The 22,314-nt window shown below is 41.2% G+C and overlaps 1 protein-coding gene across 1 annotated transcript; it reads right to left on the reverse strand.

The window, feature by feature from the left end:
* Positions 1-625: 625 nt before the first annotated feature.
* On the reverse strand, positions 626-21,385 carry FBXO33 (F-box protein 33). The gene is made up of 4 exons (XM_051622397.1): positions 20,868-21,385; positions 14,174-14,284; positions 6,891-7,576; positions 626-3,019 (listed from the first exon to the last, which is right to left on the reverse strand). Exons 1-4 carry the CDS (start codon positions 21,383-21,385, stop codon positions 2,748-2,750), a joined length of 1,587 nt encoding a protein of 528 aa, XP_051478357.1. The 3' UTR covers positions 626-2,747.
* Between the last annotated feature and the right edge of the window lie 929 nt (positions 21,386-22,314).

A 22,314-nucleotide genomic window follows, 5' to 3' on the forward strand; every position in this document is an offset into this window, starting at 1 on the left:
GTATGTTATGGATAACAACTGCATTAGTTATCCACAGAAATACAGCAGCCTCCAGAGAGAAAATTAACAGCCTGCAACTCTGTTCAAAGCAGAGGATGCAGCATTTGCTTCAGGACGTTGCACTGAAGCAATGAAAAATCTTGATCACTCTAAGATCAAATTTAAGGTCCGGGTGATGCTGAACAATTACTGTTGGGATCAACAGCTACATAAACCTCCCCTCTGAGGCTGAGCCCTGAATGGTACTGAGACCAAGTCCCATTATTTCACTCTACTGGAACATGGAAAGCTGTAATTTTATTTATCTTTTGTTATCCACAACATCTCTTCAGTAAGCTGGTAAATGATCTTGCTTACTCAATCTAGATGATCTAGGAAACTGCTTCAACAACAAGCAGTGCAATTCTCACACCTGGTAGCAGTTTGAACTATCATGAAGTTCAGAAGCTCAAATAAAACCCATGCTTGGCGCGCACACGCTGAACAGCCACTCCGACAGCTCTCACAGCACAAGCAGCCACTGCAGGGCATGGCAGCACCTCGGCAGCTTACCAGACATCTGCAGTTCTCATTCAGAATGCACAGCTACATACCCTGAGTATGGATAAAACGTCAAACCAAAGCATTGCAGGTATTCATAATCTATTTAATAGTGGGACACCAAAGAAATACTACACATTTTTTTCTTGAGCACATTAGATTTTGATTTAAGCAATTGCAATGGATGCAGGAATTTCTCAAAAATAGTCTCCTATATTCTACAATCCACAGTTTACTGTATCAGTCTAATATGTCATATCATGATATACTGTTTGTGCTAACTGGCCTGATAGTCTGATCTTTAGCAAAGCATCTCCACGCCCCCCAAAAGTGTTGACAGAATTCAGCCAAATTAAAAAAAAAAATTACCATACGACTTATTTTAGATCTTTTTGTTGACCTAAACACAATGGGAGCTACCAGTTATACACAGCTCATGAACGATGTTGCGTTTTACTTCTAAAATTTTCATGCTGATACAATAAAGTATTTTATACAGCGATCAATTTTTAATGCTTTATTCATTGATTAAAAGAATATACATTTAACATAAACCATACAACATCAGTCATCAATTCAAACATTCAGCTGGTTTCCTTACACTTTCTGTCAGGAGGTTTTTTTTTTTATCTGATCACATTTATATGATAAAATCTCACCACATCTGGCATATACACACACTGTGCCAGTGGATTCACTCTACTGATGTACATATAAAATCCGCATGGTATGTGCTCACTGGAGACAAAACAGCGCACACCTGTCAAAAGGTCATTTTAATATAAGATGGTAAAACCATTTGTAAAACACATATAAACTTTTTCCATAAATAGAATCATATCTGGACATCTGTTGCATAAATTGTGTTTTCCAAAGCTTACAATATAGCAGCCAGGTCTCAGCACTGCTGGGCACCCACGTTGGCCACTTACTTTATTATTGCAGACTGTCCTTTAAACATTAAATGCACAACATTCGTACCACTTAAAACTGGGGTCAGGTGGAAGTCTCACAGAGACCACGTCTGTACCGCGGTTGCCCTGAAACAGTTAAATCGGCTTTTAAAGCCTCTCAGATATAACAAGATTTTAAAACATACTTCATGGAATGTTCTTCATGCATCATAGCAGCTCATACCTGTGATAGAACAAGCTTTGTATTTGTTTCCTTTCCTTCCTTTACATTCACTATTCACAGTGAAACAGGTGCATGTTTGTTAAGAGTTCTGAGGTTGCTGACTGAGCCACAGCACAGCTGTGTACCACAGGTCGAAATTCGACCTTATATATTACAATCTAGCAGTATCTGGCTGGCCAAAAGTTGGCCTGCCCCTGCCAGCATGTGGGCACTTCTTCGTTTTTAATCTATTCTTTGGCAGCTGACACAGGCGCTGACAGAGAAAATCCAGTGACTTGGTTGCTAGGGATTTCACGACTAATGTTTGTTTGCAGGTGTATACTCTGTATTGAAGTCTTCACTGTTATGTTTTTACCTCATCGGAGTGCACTTTCTTGGTTTGTTTTTTTCTTTTAAACTTTGGCCCAAAGCTAACTTTTAAGCAGGATGATAGCATATGAGAGTAAACAAGGAGTTTGCAAAGAATCTGAAAGATTACAGCTTATGGAGTGAATCTGTTGTGTACAGGTACCTGAAAAGCTGGAGTTCCACACTACCACTTAACAGCTAAGAAAAGCTGGGAGAGCTTCAGAATCTGTACATGAAATATAAAGCAAGGTGAGAGTCTTACAATCAACAGCCCTCCATAGACTTCTCTTCCTTTAAGCCTATTAAGCAGCATGCTACCAGATTAAGCACACAATGACAGCACAGAAATCCACTGGGCTATGGATATGGGTATTACAAAGAGTTGGCTCCTGAGCACAGAACTCCGATATAAGAGTAAAATGATTGAAAATGCAGCTACTCCATAAAAGTCAAGTTAGCCGGCAACCTCAGACAGCCCTTAGCTGCATTTCTGTAAGGTTTGGTAGACAAGTCCATTAACCGTGAAAACCCTGCACACTGCCACTTGCAGCTTCTAAACCAATACCCGACTACGTTCTTTGATCAAGAAGTAGAATACACATATATAATTCTATATAGCTAATACTGATTAAACACAGCACAAAAGGGGTTAATTCACGCTACTGAAAAAAACATAATAGGACCCTACTTGCATATGTAACCACAGGAATTGTAAATAGGAGCTAAATGCCTTCACTGAAGCTTTGCATCTCTCTGTAAAAGTGACGGGTTGGCTCAGTGAAGACACTGAGAAGCTCTATGTCCATGACTGCATGCCAAGGTCGACCCAATCCGAGAGATACTTGCTCAATGAGATTGTGTACTGGATCCACATCCTGATCAGCCAGTTCTCCTTGGTCAAAATCAATGCTTTCTTCTGTGACTTCCAGAACTTTCAGGTCAGAGCCACGAAGACGAGCAATTGCAATAAGATTATGAGCCCAAACTGTGTAACCTAGGAGAAAGAAACAAGAAATAAAGAAAATGGCTCTGTTATTTTGCTACAAGGCATTTTTTTTGCTGAAGTACTTAATACCAGATATCTCAACATCCTTCCCAATGTATTTCACCATCTTCCATCTGGCAGAACTCCTATACTGCTTTTTTTTTTTTTTGGCTGCAAGTAGTAAAGCCACGTTTTTATATTCTGCATAAGGAGCTACCAAAACTCTTTCAAGGTAGTTTGATCAAGCTTTTCTAGATCTTATTTTTTCACCATTTGTACAAAAGTGTACTCCTTTACTCCAAGTTAAATAACAGCTACAATTTTGAATCTCCAGTGATCTTCATAGTATAAATAAACAGAATGAAAAAGTGAGTGGTTATTTTCAGCAAATGTATAAAAGGATTGTTTTGTGCTAAAAACAAAATTTGAAATTTGCTTTTGTTGCATTAGAGGTAGACTTTAAATAATAAACCAAAATACAAACAAAACAACCAACTCCACAGGAACTGTGTCACACAAGTGTTAAAAACACAAATCTAAAAGGTATCTTATTATTCTGTCTGAGATGAAACAATTATAAAGCTTCCTTCTCTTCCCATTAGTGTATATTGGCATCCCTCTTTAAAAACACTTACTCCCCAGTTACCTGTTAGCTTTCTGTACCCTGGCTAGGGCAAATCTGAGCTCCTCCTTATTCAGATGCAAACCAAACTGCAGACAAGCTGGGAACTGCCCTCTTCGGGAGCTCTGCCAAGTCAGCCCTTCCATTGCAAAAGGAAAGGCTCATTTCTGCCTTCATCATCTTTCTTACAGGTGCTAAGTCTCTTGGTGAGATGCCCACTTAGATCCCAACTAAAACTGCAGTCTGCACAGTACGTGAACTGGGCAAGTTAAGCTGATGTTAAATAAAAACTAACTGTGGTTTGATCTTCAACAAAGCAGTTAACCAGCTCTACATCATAATGTATGAAAATAAGAGGGCTAGTTAAAGAACGAAGAAAACAAAATTAAAAGGGGAATTTTTTCATCCTGTTTCCTTTTTCCTACTGTTTGTCTCTAAGTTTTCCTGTAAATATGTTGCTAAGGGTAGATTTTCAGCAAAGAAGCATGGACACATCAGTATGGCTCACTTCTGGTATGAAGTCCCACAACTTCCATTTGCTGGTACTTCGCCTCCAGCACAACTGTTGGCAGAAGATGAAGATGTCAACAAGAACATTAAACTCAATGGAAAATTCCACCTGTACAATGACACTCACTGACACTTCAGGATCTGAGGAACTCCCAGTACCTTCCAGTTAGTTACCTCGATCATAAAGGACCTTACTGAATAAATCCTTGACAGAAAGTGAAAGAATAAAGGGAACAACAACTGCCATTAGGTCCCTGGTACTGTCTGGAACAACCATCATATTCTCAATTCAATCTAATTTTAAATTAACTTCCCCTTTTCAAATTTTGCCTGATGTTTCTCAGTAACCTTTCAGTAGCTAAGTATTCAGAGGAAACAGGGAATGATCACTTCACTGGAAGTATCACTGATGCACCATGGGCACACCCTAGTTTGTTTTTCCATGCTAATAAAAATTTCAACTTCAGTTTTGCTCACAGGCAGAATAAAACTGAGAATCTCATAGGTAACACCGTGTGTTTACAACATGGTCTTGAAAATACACATGATCTGTCATTCTCTTAAGGGGAGGGGGGGAACTTCAGCCCCCATTCATGGGCCATGGGTTTTATTCACAGTGCTAAATCCTACCACTTTGGCCATCTTACTGTCCCCATCCCAAATGACTACCCACTCTTCACACCCTTTCTTCACTCTGCATGAATGTATTTAATATCCTTCCATCAGTTTTCCTCTGCTCCTGGAGATGCCACTTTGGTGGAAAGATGATATGGCTTCCCATAAAAGACAGAAGAGAATCTCGAGGCACCCAAGGAAAAGAGTGTCCTTAAGACATGTTTTCCCCTTCTCTTTTGGTCAGTGAGAAGCGGCAGCCAAAACTACATGTAAATCAAAGCCTTTCTCAGAGCAAATAGCAAAAGAGGGAAAACAAAAAAAAACAACTGAGAAGTATTAGAAACTGAAGAACAATCACTTCAGGAGACAGGAGAAGAAACATGAGCACTTACATATAAAGTGAAATTACAGCACCTTGAATAAAAGCACTATATTTTCCTGAAGGAAGCTTAATAGAATCATGAAGAATGACAAATGGAGCTAGAAACCATAACTTGGTAAACTTCTGAAAATACAAGCATGAGGCTAAGATGCTTACTGAAGCATCACAGTGTTCTAGATCTTTCTTCCTAGTCATGTTCTTCTCAGTTGCTACTCTAGAAGAAAAACACTTATGCTATAGTACCAGAAAAGTCATATTCACAGCCTAAAAAAAGATCAGGAGGCATTTATAAGCAGCTTAGCTAGCTTCTGCTGCAAGGAGGGGAGATAAAAAGGGGAAAGTATCTGAATCCCAGCATCAGAGCAAGAGTGGTGTTTGGCCACTCTCTCCCCCAGGCATACACAGCAGCTCCCCAAAGAAAGAAAATGCAGCTAGACAGAATTGTAGGTCTTTGCTTTCCCAATGCTCTGCACAGTCTAATACCTTCTACTGAATAGACATGTGTTGATATTAAATTATACTTATGCTAGTTTATGTTCAAATATTTTACTATCTTTTTAAGTTTATATAATACATAAAATGATTTCTCTGTAGTACAAGGATAATTTAGAGTAACACAATTAAAAAAGAAAATTTTTTTTAAAAGGTCTTAACAATGAAAAGAAACTGCTAAAATAAACATTTAGAGTGGTAAGGCAATGTGTTAGTTTCCAAAATCTGTCATGTCTGGAAACTATAAAGGGGAGACAGCTGAATTTATTATTTTTCCCCATGACTTTTCAGCAGAGAACTGTGGAAAAACTTTTTGTAGCAAACAAAGCAGAACCTTCTGGCCTCAACCAACAGAAACCTGAATGCACAACCTTCACTGCTGAAGGTCTCTCCTGTTTGTGCTGAATGACTAGAGATTTTCTCCCCCAAGCAGTCTGAATATTCATTCTTACGCAACAGAACACAGAGTCATCACTTAACTCCTTCATGCATTGGCAAACTTAGTCTTCGTAAGCTGATTCCAGCACAAACAAAAAGAACTATTCTGCATTACTCCAGTTTCAGGTACCTAAAAATTTGCCAAACAACTCTTAACTTCTAACAAGTACTGTATTGATGATGGAGTTGAATACAAATGCACACTTTTTAAAAATTATTTGCAATTATATGGCAAACAGATAGGTGGGAAAAACCTGGCTCTAATACTACTGGTGAAACCAATGCACTCAGCGAGGCAAGCTTCTCCACATTTTATTTTTTGGCCTTCATCTGCTGGTAAAGTCTTACCAAACTGGTAACAGGCTTCCTCTCCTCAGCCTTGGGGCACTTAACCCATATTATTTACAGACAGGAAGAACAACGATCTAATCTTGCAAGCCTATGAGCTCACAGTAAAACAGCGAATGTCTTCAGTGTTCACATGCACATAACCAGCTACTTGGTGGAACTTGCACGGTGTTGCCTATCCACCTTCAGGATAAGCCTCCTGGAACACTCAATTCTTAGTTATCCTTATTTCTGTGAGCAGGCTAATAAAATCCTGTGTGACTCCTCAGTAGAAGTTAGCAAGCTACAAGTACGTTTAGAACTCATACACAGTAAACATCTTCATATTTTCAAACATAAAAATACCAGAATAAGGTACAACAGTGTGTACAGTAACTGTGCAGCAGACTTCTGAAAACCACTCCACTAAGAGTGAAGTGTTGTGGGTATTTCAAATTCACATACCATATATTCCCTTGCAATGTATTACCTACCATGAACAGCTAGGAGAGACAGTCTTGTGCACCTCCAGGCTAATAAGACAAGTGGATCTTCATTCCGGTTGTCGCTAAGATCTGGGAAGCCAGACATATCTATCACATCATTCATGAGTATAAAATGAGTGAGGAACTTGTCATACTGCCTGGATATGAGGTCAACAACAGCTCCTGAAACACAAGTGATGTAGCTGTCAAAGTGAATCCTCTCTAGAGGGATACTGGGCTTAAGAATCCTTAGCATATCATCACTCTTGACATCAAATGCCATTATATAGACTCGAAGATTAGTGCTGTTGCGAGTCAGCGCCTTCCAATTCTCATCTTCTGGCATACTGTCCAATGACTTGTGCATTATGGAAACACTGTGGACCAGGAGAGACAGTCGATGCAAAGGCACATGATTGCTGTCAGCCAGGACTCTTGCCATTTCAGCTGTAAAATCACAGAAATCCAAAGCGAGTGAACGCAGATTGACAAAGCGCTCCAATTCAACCGCAGTGATAAGGGTGGTATTACCAGGGATGTGGTTGTCCAGTAAGCTCAGATGTTCCATGGTGTTGGCTATGGGGTTTGATAAGGAGGACAACGATGTGGGGGTTACTATTTGCAGCATAAACCCACAAGACAGCCATTTCAATTGCCTGCTATTGCCTAATATCTCTTCAAACAGCTGTTGGATTCTGCAATAAACAAAACAGACAATGATCCTATTAAACATGGTTTAGTCTTACCAATTGCATACCATTCCATTTTTTCATTCAATAATTATTCTTATTTAAGTTAGGGCTTTATTCTGCAGGGAGGTGCTATTATTATGGCTCTTGTGAACTACGAATGTTAAAACCTGACTCTGCAGACCTCCCACATCAATTCAATCTTTAGCTGCTCTTAAAAGGTTAACATTGTAAACTATGAGAAAAATTATGTACTTTCTTTCAAAAACAGTGGCATGCCATGAACCTTCATGTCATGTATTTTCCAGCATGCATTTAACACCCTCCCACATACATTTTAAGGTTATGCAAATAAGAAAACCTGTAATGCTTTTAAAAAACAGCTCATTTTTAAAATGCTTTTCTGATTTGCTATCCTCTCCAGAACTGCAAGTTCAATATGGAAAAAAAATACGTAATTGTCATTGAAAGGCTGCAGAAACTTGACTTTGAGCATAACTTAGATTGATCTGAAACTACCCGCTCAACTTTAAAAGGATAAAGAACAAACACATAAGAAGAGTCTTAGAATAATTCCAAATGTACAGCTAACTTGATTTTCAAGTGTTAACAGGTTCAAGTTTTACGAAAGCAACTTGGAACTGGTAACATTTCAACCTCAGATTATCAGTGCCAGATGATTCTGACACTGCCAGAATCCTCACTTACTCTCCATCATTATCATGTACTCATTCTGATGCATCCCACCTCTTCTACCCCTTTATTTTTTTAAATTAAGTTCTTTAAGATCATTCAAGAATGCAACAAAAATATTTTAGGATAGTTTTAAATATTAAATCCAAATAGTGCAATCAACCTCTACAAACTTTCTCCAAATAAATATTTTTCTGGTCTTCATCCTACAGCTGCTAAGGCCCAAAAGAGTCCTCCTGTCCAAATGACAAATGTTCTTTGAGCATATACATTTTAGGACGCATCTGTAGATGAGCATTTAAACTCAAACCCTGGTCAGCCAGAAGGAAAGGCTATGATAGTTCCATGAAACATCAATAAATAAGATGTAAACATCTCCAGTACAAAAATAGCAGTAATTGTCGTGTCTCAAATCAGATAATGATGTGCACAGAACACTTTTTCTTTATTGTTATGCATATCTGTACACTTTCAACATTTAAGCAAAACAGTGTTACAAAGTTATCATTCTCATCCAAGTATCTTTAATTGAGATAATGTCCAGACAAAACTAAAGGCTTATTTAGCCCAGTATCCTGACCAACAGAAACACAAATGTCTTAATAAGTCCAACAGAACAAGGAAAGCACACAGGGATACTGCCCAAATATCTTTCCAGTTTCTAAAAATTCATACCTGAGTGAGAGGTGTGTTTCTCTACATAGTAACTCCACAGACCTCACATCTACAAATGTATCCAGGCTTCTCTTTGCACCAAGTAAGTTTTTAGCAACTGTAACATCTAATAAGAGAGATCTCTGCACTACAATTCCCCCATATTCTTCCTTGTTCTGAACCTCTCACCTACTATCTTTGATGCCCCATAATCCTTCTGTTGTAAGGAAGTTAAAAGATCAATCCTTATTCATCCTCACCCTCTGCAAATCCCTATTCATCCTCTCCCTGGCCTGCATGTGCTTTCCTCCTTCTCCTAAGAGCATACTGGGTTTGCAGCCATGACTTCTCTTTGGAAGTAGGAAAGTTGGTGTGGTTGTTTATTATACACCTCAGAATACTTCCCAACATTTCCCCCAGTATCGACATCAGGTTTAAAGACTTCAGTTTTTCCAGATCCTGTATTTTTTTTTTTTAATTGAGAACTGGCAACTGCAATGCAAAATAAACAGTTTTAAACAACATGTCAGGAGTTACAGATAATGCAGTTTTGATATTTTATTCCTAAATTCTTTTACAATTAGATGAGACTTGTTTGATCCTGGCAACATTTGTTTCATAATTATTCCTGCCAATGCTTAAACTGAAGGCAGATTCTCTGACAATCCTCCAAATTCTACCACAAGAACTTCTCTTAACTTCTTCCAGTGAACAAAGACTCTTCCCTTCCTTCTCTCACTATACACATCTACAAAAGCTTCTGCAATGGTTGCAGCAACAGTAGAATTGATTTTATAATACTCCCAGCAGTCAATCTTAACCGCACATCTAACATTTTATGGAACAATTGAAAAGATTAAAAGAAAAACTATACAAAATTCTACAGATGTAAGATGGGCTTTCTCCCCTATGGAAATTGCTCTAATAACTTTTTAAAAGAGAGGTAATTAATTAATACTATTGACACAAACTTTTTAGTGCAAATGACCAAGTATTTATACAAGTATTTAGATTTGTACCTGTAAGTCTATCAACCTGTGGATCCTAAAAAAACCCCAACTTTCCAGCCACCTTCCCCAAGCTCCTTGCCAAAAAGAGATTAAATTTGTCAATACAGAATAGTTAATAGTGATCACTTTTGGGTTGTTTTTAATACCTGCTTTATAGAAGGCCAGATAAGAAGCATTAGTTTTAAAATATTTGAAATAATTTTCTAAATACCCTAACAGACGGTTTTCTTCCCTGCAACATTCTTAAGCACATCCTATTTTTCTTAACTGGAGTCTGCAAAAATAGCTTGAACTACATTCCAGAAATTTAGACACATTAAGTGAATTCTAGGGAATTAACACCTACTTTTCCATATTAACTTTTACTTCAACTAGACAACAATTATCCTTAGGATAACTGTACAACATGTATCCTAACTTGCACATGGCTATCTTAAAGTTCACTTATAAAACTGAAGTTTAAGCATGGTTTAGTAACTATAAAAGAAAATGTAAGCAGAGCTCAGCACATGCAAGAAAGCAATCATTGGAAAACAGAACTCAGATTGTTCTCTTTGTTTTATCTTTCTTGGAAGGACCTGTGCAGAGGATTGTGAGATGGGCAGTGCTTAATTGGGTATTCGGCCTTGGACCTGACAAGTAGACAAATTAATGTCCAGCAGGCAGGATAGGCCTGACTCACTGGCTGGAAGGGATACATCGCTGTCCTTGTCTGCTTATCATCAAACCCAGGTGCCTAATGGCTACATGGCCCAACTGGGCATGACTTGCGACGTGAAGCAAAGGCCCCACGATCAGTGGTGGAGCGATAAAGACCTGGATCCAAGCCTGTGGGACTTCATCTGGCGATTTGCATACAAAGCTAGCCCTGGGCATTAATAAAGCTTGCATTTACATATGAGGCAGGCACTGGGCACCTCCCTTACCTTCCTCCTAATAAACTTTATTAGTCTGTTAAGAACTAATCAATACACTAGTTATGACCTAAGTCCCACTTCATCAATAAGTAATAAATTAGTCTATGAATCCTTTTCAGGGCAAGAAGAGCACCTCCCCTAGAGCAGATGGATGGGCCTGATCCACTTTTCTTCCTCCCAAGCAGGGATGCCTCCTTGGGCAAGTTATCATGACTTTGGGTAGTTGTGAAAAGCATGCCCAGGTATACCCTGTATAATACTTTGTATTATTATTGCTAGCAATATTAACATCTATTAGAAGCACTATTGTAGTCTGTGCATTTATCAAAGGCCATCTCGAACTTCTTACATCTGTCACCTTAATAAATCACCTTGCATTTACATCTAACAACTTCGTGTTTCCCGCTTCGTGAATCAGCTCTCCTGGCAGTCCTCACTTGAAGACAGGGGGACAGACAAACATTGTTGAGTGGTTGTACACATATACAGACATAATCTTTTAGTCATAAACCACTGATTAAGACCTGGGATGCAAGATTGCAATGCAGCTGCCCCCAGCAACCCACTAGACAAGGGCTGCTGGACAGCATGGGGGCTGCAGCCTGAAACCCCGTGGCCCCAATGGGAAGGTCCCCTTCTCCAAACACCTGCACCACTCTCACATGGCTTTTTGCCTTCTCATGACAGCAACACAACCTAGTGATGCCTCAACAAGTGTACTACATCAGTCACCAACCTGAAGCTACAAATGACTGTGCTAGAGCAAATTATTTAAAAAGCAAAAACCTCAAAATACATTACTGTCACAATTAATGCCCCAAACGGGGCTTTCAGCCAGAGAACAGACCAGAGCCTGAGTAGACAAGCTGATTTACTGTCTAAGCCCAGAAAACAGTCCTGACCAGTATTGAAGCACATGGATGGCCCTGGGACAGGAAACTAACATGTTACTATGGTCCATGTGGAGGCTATTTTTTTAAATTAAAGACTATAAATTAAAATGTTTTGTTTAATAACAGAGGCTAAACTGGTTCTTTTGGAAACCAAACTATCTGAACCACATGGATCAATCATGGGAAGCAGAGCCCGGAAAGCCAAAATTTTATACAACTACCCTTTGTTCAACCCAAGACAAATGTATTGTTTATGCTGAGCTTCCCAACAGTAATGAACTAAGTTGTAAAGAGTACTTAGAAAGTAACCAGGAACACATATGCTATACAGAAAAAGAACAAGGATTATGAACTCATGCTCACTACTGCGCGAAAGTACATTTTTGAAAATGCAACCCAAAGCCTCCTCTCTCTCAGAACAACCCTCAGTCTTAGCCTGGGAGAAAGAGCATCCTAATGGTTCTGCACTAGCTGAGATTTTACACACTGTTTGTTACATCCAACTCATGCTGTGAACTTAAGGAAGTGTTACGTTTTCTTCCCTTGCTGCTTTAATTGCAGGAAGTTCCTGAAACAGCTAGTAAGGTTGATCAGTGCATGGGTTCCAAAAATCATTAACTACCAATAATGCTGTCTCCAAAGGTTGCTCAGTATCTTTCAGTATCCATTTTTGCAAGTTCACTGATGCCAAGTGCAGAAGACAGGATAAAGGAGCCACAAAGGTTTAATTCCTGAAGTAAAATCTTCTGCTAGTGCTGATGAACTTGAGAACACTGAATAAACACTGCCAGCTTTCCTTTAACTTGGAAAAGGACTAGCAGGTCCCAAATAATGACATTGTTTTAATCTTGCAAAAAAACACACCAAAATCAACCAAACAAAAAAGAACTAGTATTTATTTGCTCATTCCAAAACGAACAAAGGTCAATATTCACCCAAAACACTAACTTCAAATTAGATCATGAGTTTTGAACAGTTTATGGCTCTGAAATGTGCATATTTTTGTTATTTATTTGAAGACATGTTTAACCATGAACTCAGCTGAGTAAACATGCTTAGATGTCTCTCTTGAAGGCCCTTGGCAAAGATTTGATTATATATTCATGTTTTCACAACAAAGGACATTAGAAAAGGAGTTTTTGCTGAATCAGCCTTTTACCTGCACGCAGCACTATGTTACATATATTAAATATATCCCAAATTGCTCTAAGTTCTGCAATCTAAGCATAATGGATGGCAAAGACACAGTACGTGACACACATCTATATTTGCACTCTTTTGCACATTTAAGTCAGGACCAAACATTTAGTTCTAGAGTTGTGTTCACATAAATACACTGCTCTGATAATGTACCAACTTTTTATAGTGGTTTTAGAACTAGTGTAATAGTAAATATCTAGAGAGGCTGTACTTATTCTACTCCCAAGCTACTGGGAGAAAAGTGTTTAAACTGAGACATGTAAATTATGGTATTCAGGTTTTATCTATATGGAAAGTTTTAGCAGAACTGCTACAATCACAGAAAGGTTTGGGCAGGGACACATCCCCCTAGACCAGGTTACTCAAAGCCCATCCAACCCGGCCCCTTGAGGTGTCATTAACAACTTCCCTGGGCAGCCTGTTCCAGCGCCTCAGCACCCTTGCAGGAAAGATTTCTTCCTAATACCTTACCTAAATCTTCCCTCTTCCAGTTTTAAGCCACTACCCTTTGTCATCTCACTACAAGCCCTTGTAAAAAGTCCCTCCCCAGCTTTCCTGTAGGCCCCTTTCAGGTACTGGGAGTTCCCAAATACTTAACTTAGCACCATTCCCTCTGTGCTAATTTATCCCAGAAATCAGTAGGGTTTTATATTGTATTTAACCTTTTCCAAAGAAGACTACCAGCTGTTCTGGGTATAAGCATTTAAGGACTGTACCATAATGCAATTATGGCAAGCTAAAACACACCTCTGAACTAAGCAAGCACACTGTGAGCTATGGTCTCCCAGGAATTCTGCAAACACATAACTTAGTTTTGAGATGCAACTTGAAACAAGTTCCTCGCATTTATATTCTCTTTCAAGTTTACTTGTTACATGTCCTCAATTCTTGTGAAATACAACAGATTGCTTCCTTTTCTAATTTTTTCACATACAGCAGAGGTCCTTGGTAACAACCCCCCCATCCCTCCTCCCCTTTTGTATCATTAACATAATATTGTTTCTAGAACACAACGAAAACATAAAAGGATTCTCACCCTGCTGAGAAAGGAAAAGAAAAAAGCCACAAAACCAGTGAATAGTTGGAACAGAAATCAATTCAATTTAAGAATTTTAATTTTCATCCTATTGAAAAACTTAAAGCTTTCTCAGTCATGTACTTCTAGCATCAAAATCTGTGCTTTGTTACAAGTTTTTATTATTTTAATCTATTTGATAATTTACAAATGTAACTTACTGCTTAATCTTCTTGCCATCAGGGTCAACCTTGCCGAGGTATGTATTTGATATACTTCCATGTTGCTGCAGAATGCTTATATCCCCAAAGAGACTTAGCTTCTGGAGGTTCCTATGAAACAACAAAGTAAAAAGGAATTTGTACACAACATTTAAAACACTGTGAGGAATCATTCTGGATAAACACAAGCAATAAGAACATGTTATTACCTAGAACAGGAGTACTTCCAGCAGGCCAGCGCAATAAATAAAACTTTCAGCAGTGCTTTCATTCATTTTTTAATCCTTGGAACATGAGTGTTAAAGTGTCACTCCTGAAAACATCAAATACCTATTCCTTCTAATATTTAACACTGCATTTAATGCCCAAGTAGAATGCAAGCACAAACAATCCCATCTGATCACTTACGTATTGCAGCTGGGTTATAAATGGGAGGCCAAACCTGCCTCAATCAAGGCAAAAATGAGCCTCAGACAGGGAAACCGAAAGCTCTAATTTCTAATTTCTATTTTCTAATTTGTCTAATTTCTGCTATATCAAAGTAGGGGAAGGTCTACTAGTATTTCCATCAGTGACCAGAAGAGGATTATAGGTCAACCATGAGATACAATTTTAATTTTTAAAAGGGATACCTAAAAAGAAGAAAAAGAACCACTGAGTTTATGCTGGACATGACTCAGTGTGCTACACAGTCAGTTCTCCTTTCCTTAGCACAGTTTATTTCTCTGACTTGCATCTTTACTATTCCTTAAAAAAGATCAAGAAAGAGATATGAAAATGACTGTAGTTTTAGATTAGCTGCATGGCATTTACTTTTAAGATTTTTAGTTTTTAACTGACTAAGTTTCAGGTCAACATTTTTTTTTTATTTATACGTGCTGTAAATTAGATCTACTCCCAACAGGCAAGGACTAGTCTGCACTTGATAATTAACATGGCAGAAACTCCAGTTGCATCACAAATGGATACATGAGTTAAATTCATCTTAAACAGCTGATGCCAATTAACTTGTACTTGACAATTAAGTGAGTTACATAAATCCTTACTTCTGCTGGCTTACAAGTCATATGCAAATATTTCAGATCAGCTTTGAGGAAAATGCAATGCAATTACAATGCTCAAAGAATAAGGAAGCTCTGGTGCCAATTCAGTAACTCCACAGTATGAGCTGATACTCTACCAAAAGGAGACGGGGGGAAAGTATCAAGTAGTCAGGGTTTTACATTTTTAAAGTAAGTATAAGTTTTAGTCTGTAATTCTATCTACTGTAAGTAATAATTTACCTGTTTTGAAGTTCCTGTATTCAATAAACATACACTAGCATCCTGAAATCTATCCCATTGTTGCACCTGCTACTTCTGTTCTGTAGGTGAACAACAACTTAGTAAGATTCACGAGCTTCATCAACTCAGACAAATACTGGAGCAAAACACCTAGATTTTACAACTGTTTCAGAAATTCTAACAATACTTAGTCTTTTAAATACAAGCCTACTGTTCTGATCATACTTTAATATAAATTAAGCCCTGACCACACATTCAGTATTCTATAAATGCATTATAATGCCTGATCATACTGAAGAACAAGCTTGTCAGGGAAATCTGAAGACACTGGCACCATTACGGAGAGTATTTTGGGCTCTTTCCTCAAAAGCTGTAGAAGAGATGATTTGGTATGACAGGGAAAGCAGCAGAAACCTCCACCTGGTGTGAAAGGCAGTGTTTGCAGCCAATGCGATAATTAAGCTTTTATCTTCTGATCTCGGTGACTTAATTCTGAGAGCTAAGAGACAAAATGCAGTCTTCAGAATTTTTTTTAATCACTGGCATATTCACAGCATGCACAGGTCTTGGTTTGTGCTACTCATACCCCCAGTGAATGCTACTGTGGGCAGGTACTAATTTTAGAGCCACCAAACCACAGGACACACGAAACACCATTTACTAATGTCCCACATGTTTTTACTACACCTATTTTACTACACTGCCATTTCATGCGCTTCAGAGGTGCACAGAGAAGTCTCCACCTCAAAACTTAAGCAATGAAAACATCCCATTAGTTTTCTGTTCATAGCCCAGTTATTACCATCAACAAATCTGATCACAGTTCAACACATTAGATTTTTTGCTACTATTTGCACTGTCATATAAACTCTACGGCATTCAGTTCACATCTCACCTTTATTTCAGAGAGTAGAGTGAATGCAATTTAAACAAAATTATTGAGAAGTTAATTGCCATGTTTTGCTAAAAGTTGTAATGGAATCTTTATCCTATGTACTACCCACACAAAAGGCTAGGAAAAAAACACGTGGTTTGTAGGATTTCTAAACCATTTATTTTACCATTAGCTCAGAAAGTGTACAAAATGTAATAAGCATCTTACTACGCTCCATCTCCAGTTTTGGTTGGTCTTTCTGAACATCCAGTGGAAAAAGGACAAAATGGCCCTGCTTACATTCAACATGAACAAAGTGGTATGGCACGTATTGTATTATTATACTAGTTTTTTGCCAGCTTCAGCTGCCTGCTCAGACCAATAGAAACCATTAGAAAATCTCAAATACAGATGCAGTCTATTGTTTTGAGCAATTCACCAACCTCTGGCAACTCCAAGACAGATACCATACTTCACTGAGATACCACAGTTTTACTATAATCTGCATTTTTGTCTCCACAGCAAAGATCAAACAAGTCACACAAATTAACATACCGCTGAGGAAAGGGGAGGTGGTGGTGGAAATCGCTACCTATCTATCTTCTTGTGTAAGCAGCTAGAGGAGAGATCCTACTCTGGGATTTCAGAGTTACATAAAAGATGACAGAATTTTCCTACTGAATGGTCAGCAGTTGCTTGTTAGCTGCTGTATGCACTTAAATGACTCACAGAAAGTTTGTCACCCTCACACCTGCCTCCCAGAATTCAGTTTTGAAATATCAGTTTGAGAAAGCACAATTATCAGCAGCTCAGAGCCACAAAGAAACAATTTGTCCCTCTTTATACTGCTACAGAACATTATGCCCACCCACCCCTTTTTTTTTTTATAGGAAGTAGAACATTAACTGTTTAAACAGTAAAAATACTTTGTTATTTTGCTATATTTACTGTCACAAGCATAACAGCTCATTGAAAAATTACAGAACACTATAAAGGATACTTTAATATATTTTTTTTCATAAATTAAAGATTTTTAGAGCTCATCATTGTCCCTGTGATATCAAAACAGTATTTTGGGAGTAATACACTCTGATCCACAAAAAAAAAAGTTAATGGCAACTTGAGTTCTACCTCAAATATGAGGCAGACCATTAAGGTACCTTTTTGGATGACTAACTGCCAGCAGTAATACTTGTCAGAATATTGCCAGTGGTTTTTAAACCAAGTTGCAGACAAGTAGTTATTTCCCTAATTCCATCAGAATTAGCAAAGGTTGCTCTAAAATATTTTCCTAGACTGAAAACGTAGATTTTCTTAGAAATTTGCCATTTTATGTTGTGTAGAAAATGCTTTTATTACAAAAAAACAACAACACCCACACAACATTCCCGTCTACGCAAGAGAGCATCTAGAAATTGCATTACTTTTAGTCACTACTTTTCTTAGTTCCTGTGGTATTGTAAATCCTCAAGGAATTCTGAAGCCATCTAAAGTACTTCTTTTTTTCTGCAAGGAGGGAGGTTGTTACTGTATTGTTTAATAATCAGTCTGAAAACCTACAAGATTACACAGTTAGGAAACAGCATACCATTTCACAAAAGTAATTTCTTCTTTCCTAGCTCTGAAGTATAAGATGGAAGTTCTTTGAACTTCTCTGCCAAAAAGCTATCGTAAGGGCTGACAGGAGTTATGAAAGAACCATCCTGTTTTAAACTTAATTCCAAAAAGGAATCACTTAAAGTGATTCAGCCACTGGAGAAGTTAAAAACATTTCCGTTGCCATTATTTTGGAAATTACAATAGCTATCCCATGTACAATGACGTACAGTAAATACAAGAAAGAATTCTAAACTGACCTTGAGTTACTGATGAATAAACAGAAGCAGAGAAATAAAGTGATTGGACCACAGTCATTCCATAAACAAAAAAAGCATCAGGCAGGTGACAACATGTGGTCACAGTAAGAATGAAGCAACAATTTAGCACAGATTAATGCTCCATCCCACCCTGTTTTAATCTCAAAACTCTACCAAAAGAGCTAAAAACTAATGTTCTAGATGCAAACAAATCAGTTATATGCAGTTACCTTGAGAAAAAAAAAACACCACAAAAAAAACCCCACACACAAAAAAACCCACAACAACACCAGAAAAAACAAATATCAAAATAGACTAAAAACTTTGTCTGTTCAAGGAAAAAAAGGACTCTATTCAGAAAGCAAGTGTGAAGAAAAGGTCAAGTGCTTAATGTAAACTCCCCTCCAATTTTTATATGACCATAAAAAAAAAGCCTGGTTTAATAACCAAGGGCCCTGTGTTCCCCAGTCATACATTATTCATTTCAAAACAAAAGAGCAGCACGCAAATTATTTGAAGACAGCTAAAAAATACAGTAATACAAAATCTCATCCAAATTGGTAACTTTCCACCTCTGGTTTACCATTGAAATGATAATATTCTACCAGAGAACAGATGCTGAAGAAACAACGACTACACAGCATTTTACTGCAGTCCTGAGCCACCCTCTGCATACAGAATCTGGAAAAAGAACTTTAGAAAGCAAGTGTCCTTGAACAAGTTTCAGATAAGGCCATAGAGAATTAATCTTTTTTTAAAAAAAAAAAAAGTGTACCAAAAGCCTTCTCACAACACATTTAATTTTGACAGGCTCACATTTTAGTGAGTCAGAAGGAAAAAAAGTATTCCAGCTTTTCTGACAAACCCGACACGCAGTATCTCCTGCAGACACTATTTATTTTAAAATTCCAGGTTCATGTAGTGATCTTTGTCTCAGATCAGATAATCACCAACATTGCCTCATTTTTTCCATTTATGACACGAGCTGAATTTCCCAAAGATTCAACAGTTAAAAGAAAGCTCCTTATAGGCAAGAGAAAATCAATCAAGACAGATTACCATGATTTGCACAGCAAAGATTTACAGGGCAAGAAATAAATGATGCTAAGGGTGAGCTGGGAGTACCAAGCTGTTTTCAGAAGCAAGGTTTCTAACTCTCAACCATAGCAATCGCACCACAGACAGTACCTGCTGGGTACAACAGAGCAGAGGAAATGAAAGTGAGACTTCACACACCACATTTGCATTCATCACAAACCAACGAAGAATTATAATTAAAGTTCTCTTGCTACAATTCAAAATAAAGAAGCAAGGAAGGCCTCAAACTACTATCTAATCCCTTCGGAATCAAAGAGGGGTGCTGACAAGACCATGATTCAGTTGCAGCTTTCCAAAGGCTATCCACAGGGTTTACTTTCATCTAAAAGACAATCTGAAATACTCGCAGCTTATTTTTTTTTTCCTTGATAGGTGAAGCTATATGCACACAGAGGGGAAAGAATACAAACCATTTCCTATGCTAAGTTCTGCATGACTTTCCAAACACATCATATCCTAAGTGTAATATACTTGCCTTCCTCTCTTAGGTGCTAACTATAGATCATATATTAGTATATCTGATTGTTATCTTTTTTGAAAAGATATTTCTCTTGATCACAGCCACACACGGTGAAGAGAATGCAAGTATTTTCGTTTTAAAGAACTTCAGCTTGAGGAAATTACATAACCTGCCAAAGTAAGTCTGTGAAAAATCAGAATTGAAACACATCTCACATCCAAACCACAGGAGTTTTCTGTCATTAAAATTCAATTTGTTCAAAAAAGTCCTACGTCTAAAGTATTTTTTCAAGAAACAAACAAAAACCTCCTCCTAGTTAAAACCGAGTCAAACCTCAGGTTAGCCAGTAACAGCAGAGCCGGCACGAAAACTCAGCTTTTCATCGGCAAAAATCCCCACAGACAGAAAGGTGAAAGCATTTTACTGGGGCAATACTCCAACCCTTTCTCTCTCCAGAAAAACACCAGGTCTGTAATTTTAACCCCCCGACTAATTTGTCATTACATTAACTATTTTTCGGTCATGCATAAGAGGCCTAAAGCCTGCCCGTAGCAAGGCTTATTTTTTAAAGTGAGAAAGGTGCCTTGTTCGGCACCAAATTCAAACTCCCAGCTCTCACTCGCTCCGTTTGAGCAGCATCTTCCCTTCCTTCAAAAGGGCGAAAAAGTTTTTATGATTGCAGCTGTGTATGCCTCACATACTGACCAGCCGCTCACCAACTACCCGTCTGCGTTCGACTTCTCCACCGAACCCCAGAAGACGATAAAAAACGAGCAGCTGGAACCAGCGCGGCTCCATCTCACTCAACTCGCGGCCGCACCGACCCCCCGGGCCCCCCCTCCCCCGCCGCGCACCCCGGCAGGAACCGGCCCGGCTGCGGGCGCCGCCGCCGCCCGCGGAAGCGGACGGGCCGGTCGGCTCCGGCGCCCAGCGGCTCGGGGGGCTTGGGAGCTCCGCCTGCTCCCCTCACCCCCCGGCCAGCCCCCGCCTGCTCCCGCACCCCCGGCCAGCCCCCTCTCCCCCCGCCTGCTCCCGCACCCCCGGCCAGCCCCGCACCCCCCGCACGCTCCGGCCGGGCGCAGCGCGGCCCTCTCCCGCCCCCCGCCCGGCCCGGCGGCGGTACCTGTTGTTGCGGACGCTGCTCAGGACGCAGAGCACCAGCTCCAGGTAGGTTCGCAGCAGGTCGAGCCAGCGCGGGCAGAGCGGCGGGGCCTCCCCCTCGCCCGCCGCCGCGGCGCCCTCGCCCGCCGCCGCCGCCCCCCCGCCGCCGCTGGGGTAGTTGTCGGCGGCGAACTGTACGCGCAGCTCACGGACGAACCAGCCGCACTTGCGCATGAGGAACTCGAGGCGCGGGCGCTCGGCCGGCGAGACCCGGAGGCTGAGGCGGAGGCGCGGCCAGAGGGCCGGGTAGAACAGGCACTCCCGCCAGTGCGAGCAGGCGGCCGAGGCCCGCAGCCGGTCAGGGCCCGCCAGGAAAGAGAAGATGTGGACCACCAGCTCGCTGGGCAGGGAGCCGGCGCCCACCGCCTCCCCGCACACCGACATGCCTGGCGCCGGCCCGAGCCCCGCGGCTGCGGCGGCCCCAGGCGGCAGCGGCGGCCCCGGCCTCGCCTGCGGCTGCTGCGACAAAAACAACAACATCAATGACAAGGCGGAGGGGGCGGGCCCGGCCGGGACGCGGCTGCTGCCGGGACGCACCACCCGCGCCGCGCCGGGGGGACGAGGGGCGGAGCGGGCACTACCACTGCCGGCGCGGCGGGGGGAGCGGCGGGCCGGGCCCCGGCCGCGCGGCGCCGAGCGGGCCCTACCACCCGGCCCGGCGGGGGGGGGGGGGGGGGCGGATGAAGGCGCCGCGCTCTGTTCCTGCGGGGCGGGGAGAGGCGCCGGGGCGGGCGGAGCAGGAGTTGCCCCGCGGCGGGAATGGAACGTGCCGCCGGGAGAATGGGAGGCGGGGCCCGCTCACCCGCCCCCGCCGGGGCAGCGGGGCCCGGCCCAGCCTGGCGCCGCCCCGCCCCGCCCCGCCCCGTCCCGTCCCGCCGCGGGGCCCTGCTCGTGCCCCCGCCCCGCAGCCCGGCGAGAGGCAGCGTCTGGGTGCCCGGCGGGGCAGCCCCCTCTGCCGTCCCCACCGGCGGCCCTGGCGCCGTGCGGCGGGAGGCAGCGGGCAAGGCCCCGGAGCCGGCCTCTGCCCGCCCGTCGGCCTTTGGGCCAGCGGAACTACCTGGGCAGCGTTCCGGCTGCCGCCACGGGAACGCGCTGACTCCGCGGGAAGGCGAAGCGCGACGGAGAGTCCGACAAGTGACAGAATTAGATGCGAGCCCGAGGGGATACGTGAGGAGATGCTCCGCACCTCAGCTCGTTCAGTCTGTTACCCCTGAATCGGCCCTGTAATGCCCCACGCCGACAGCAACCGCAGGTGCGGAAACAGCTTCTGTTGGGCCTGCAGGCTCGTGAGAGGGTCTTAAACTCTGCTACGTGCTGGTGCTGCACAGGCTGACCATCCAAGCAAAGTTAATTTCAGTTGTACGTCTGAGCTTTACGGTTTTAAAAACCTTCAAAACTGAGTACTGCCA

Source organism: Apus apus, chromosome 5 (genome assembly GCF_020740795.1).
Source record: "Apus apus isolate bApuApu2 chromosome 5, bApuApu2.pri.cur, whole genome shotgun sequence".
NCBI classification, from domain to species: domain Eukaryota; kingdom Metazoa; phylum Chordata; class Aves; order Apodiformes; family Apodidae; genus Apus; species Apus apus.

Bases quoted from the DNA above. Each gene is read 5' to 3' on its own strand.
- FBXO33 (XM_051622397.1), bottom strand. From the start codon at position 21,385: ATGTTGTTGTTTTTGTCGCAGCAGCCGCAGGCGAGGCCGGGGCCGCCG. The intron at 14,285-20,867 runs GTACCGCCGCCG...GTTGTTTCATAG, and splicing joins AGCAGCGTCCGCAACAACAG to GAACCTCCAGAAGCTAAGTC. The intron at 3,020-6,890 runs GTAGGTAATACA...TCTTTCTCCTAG, and splicing joins GTCTCTCCTAGCTGTTCATG to GTTACACAGTTTGGGCTCAT.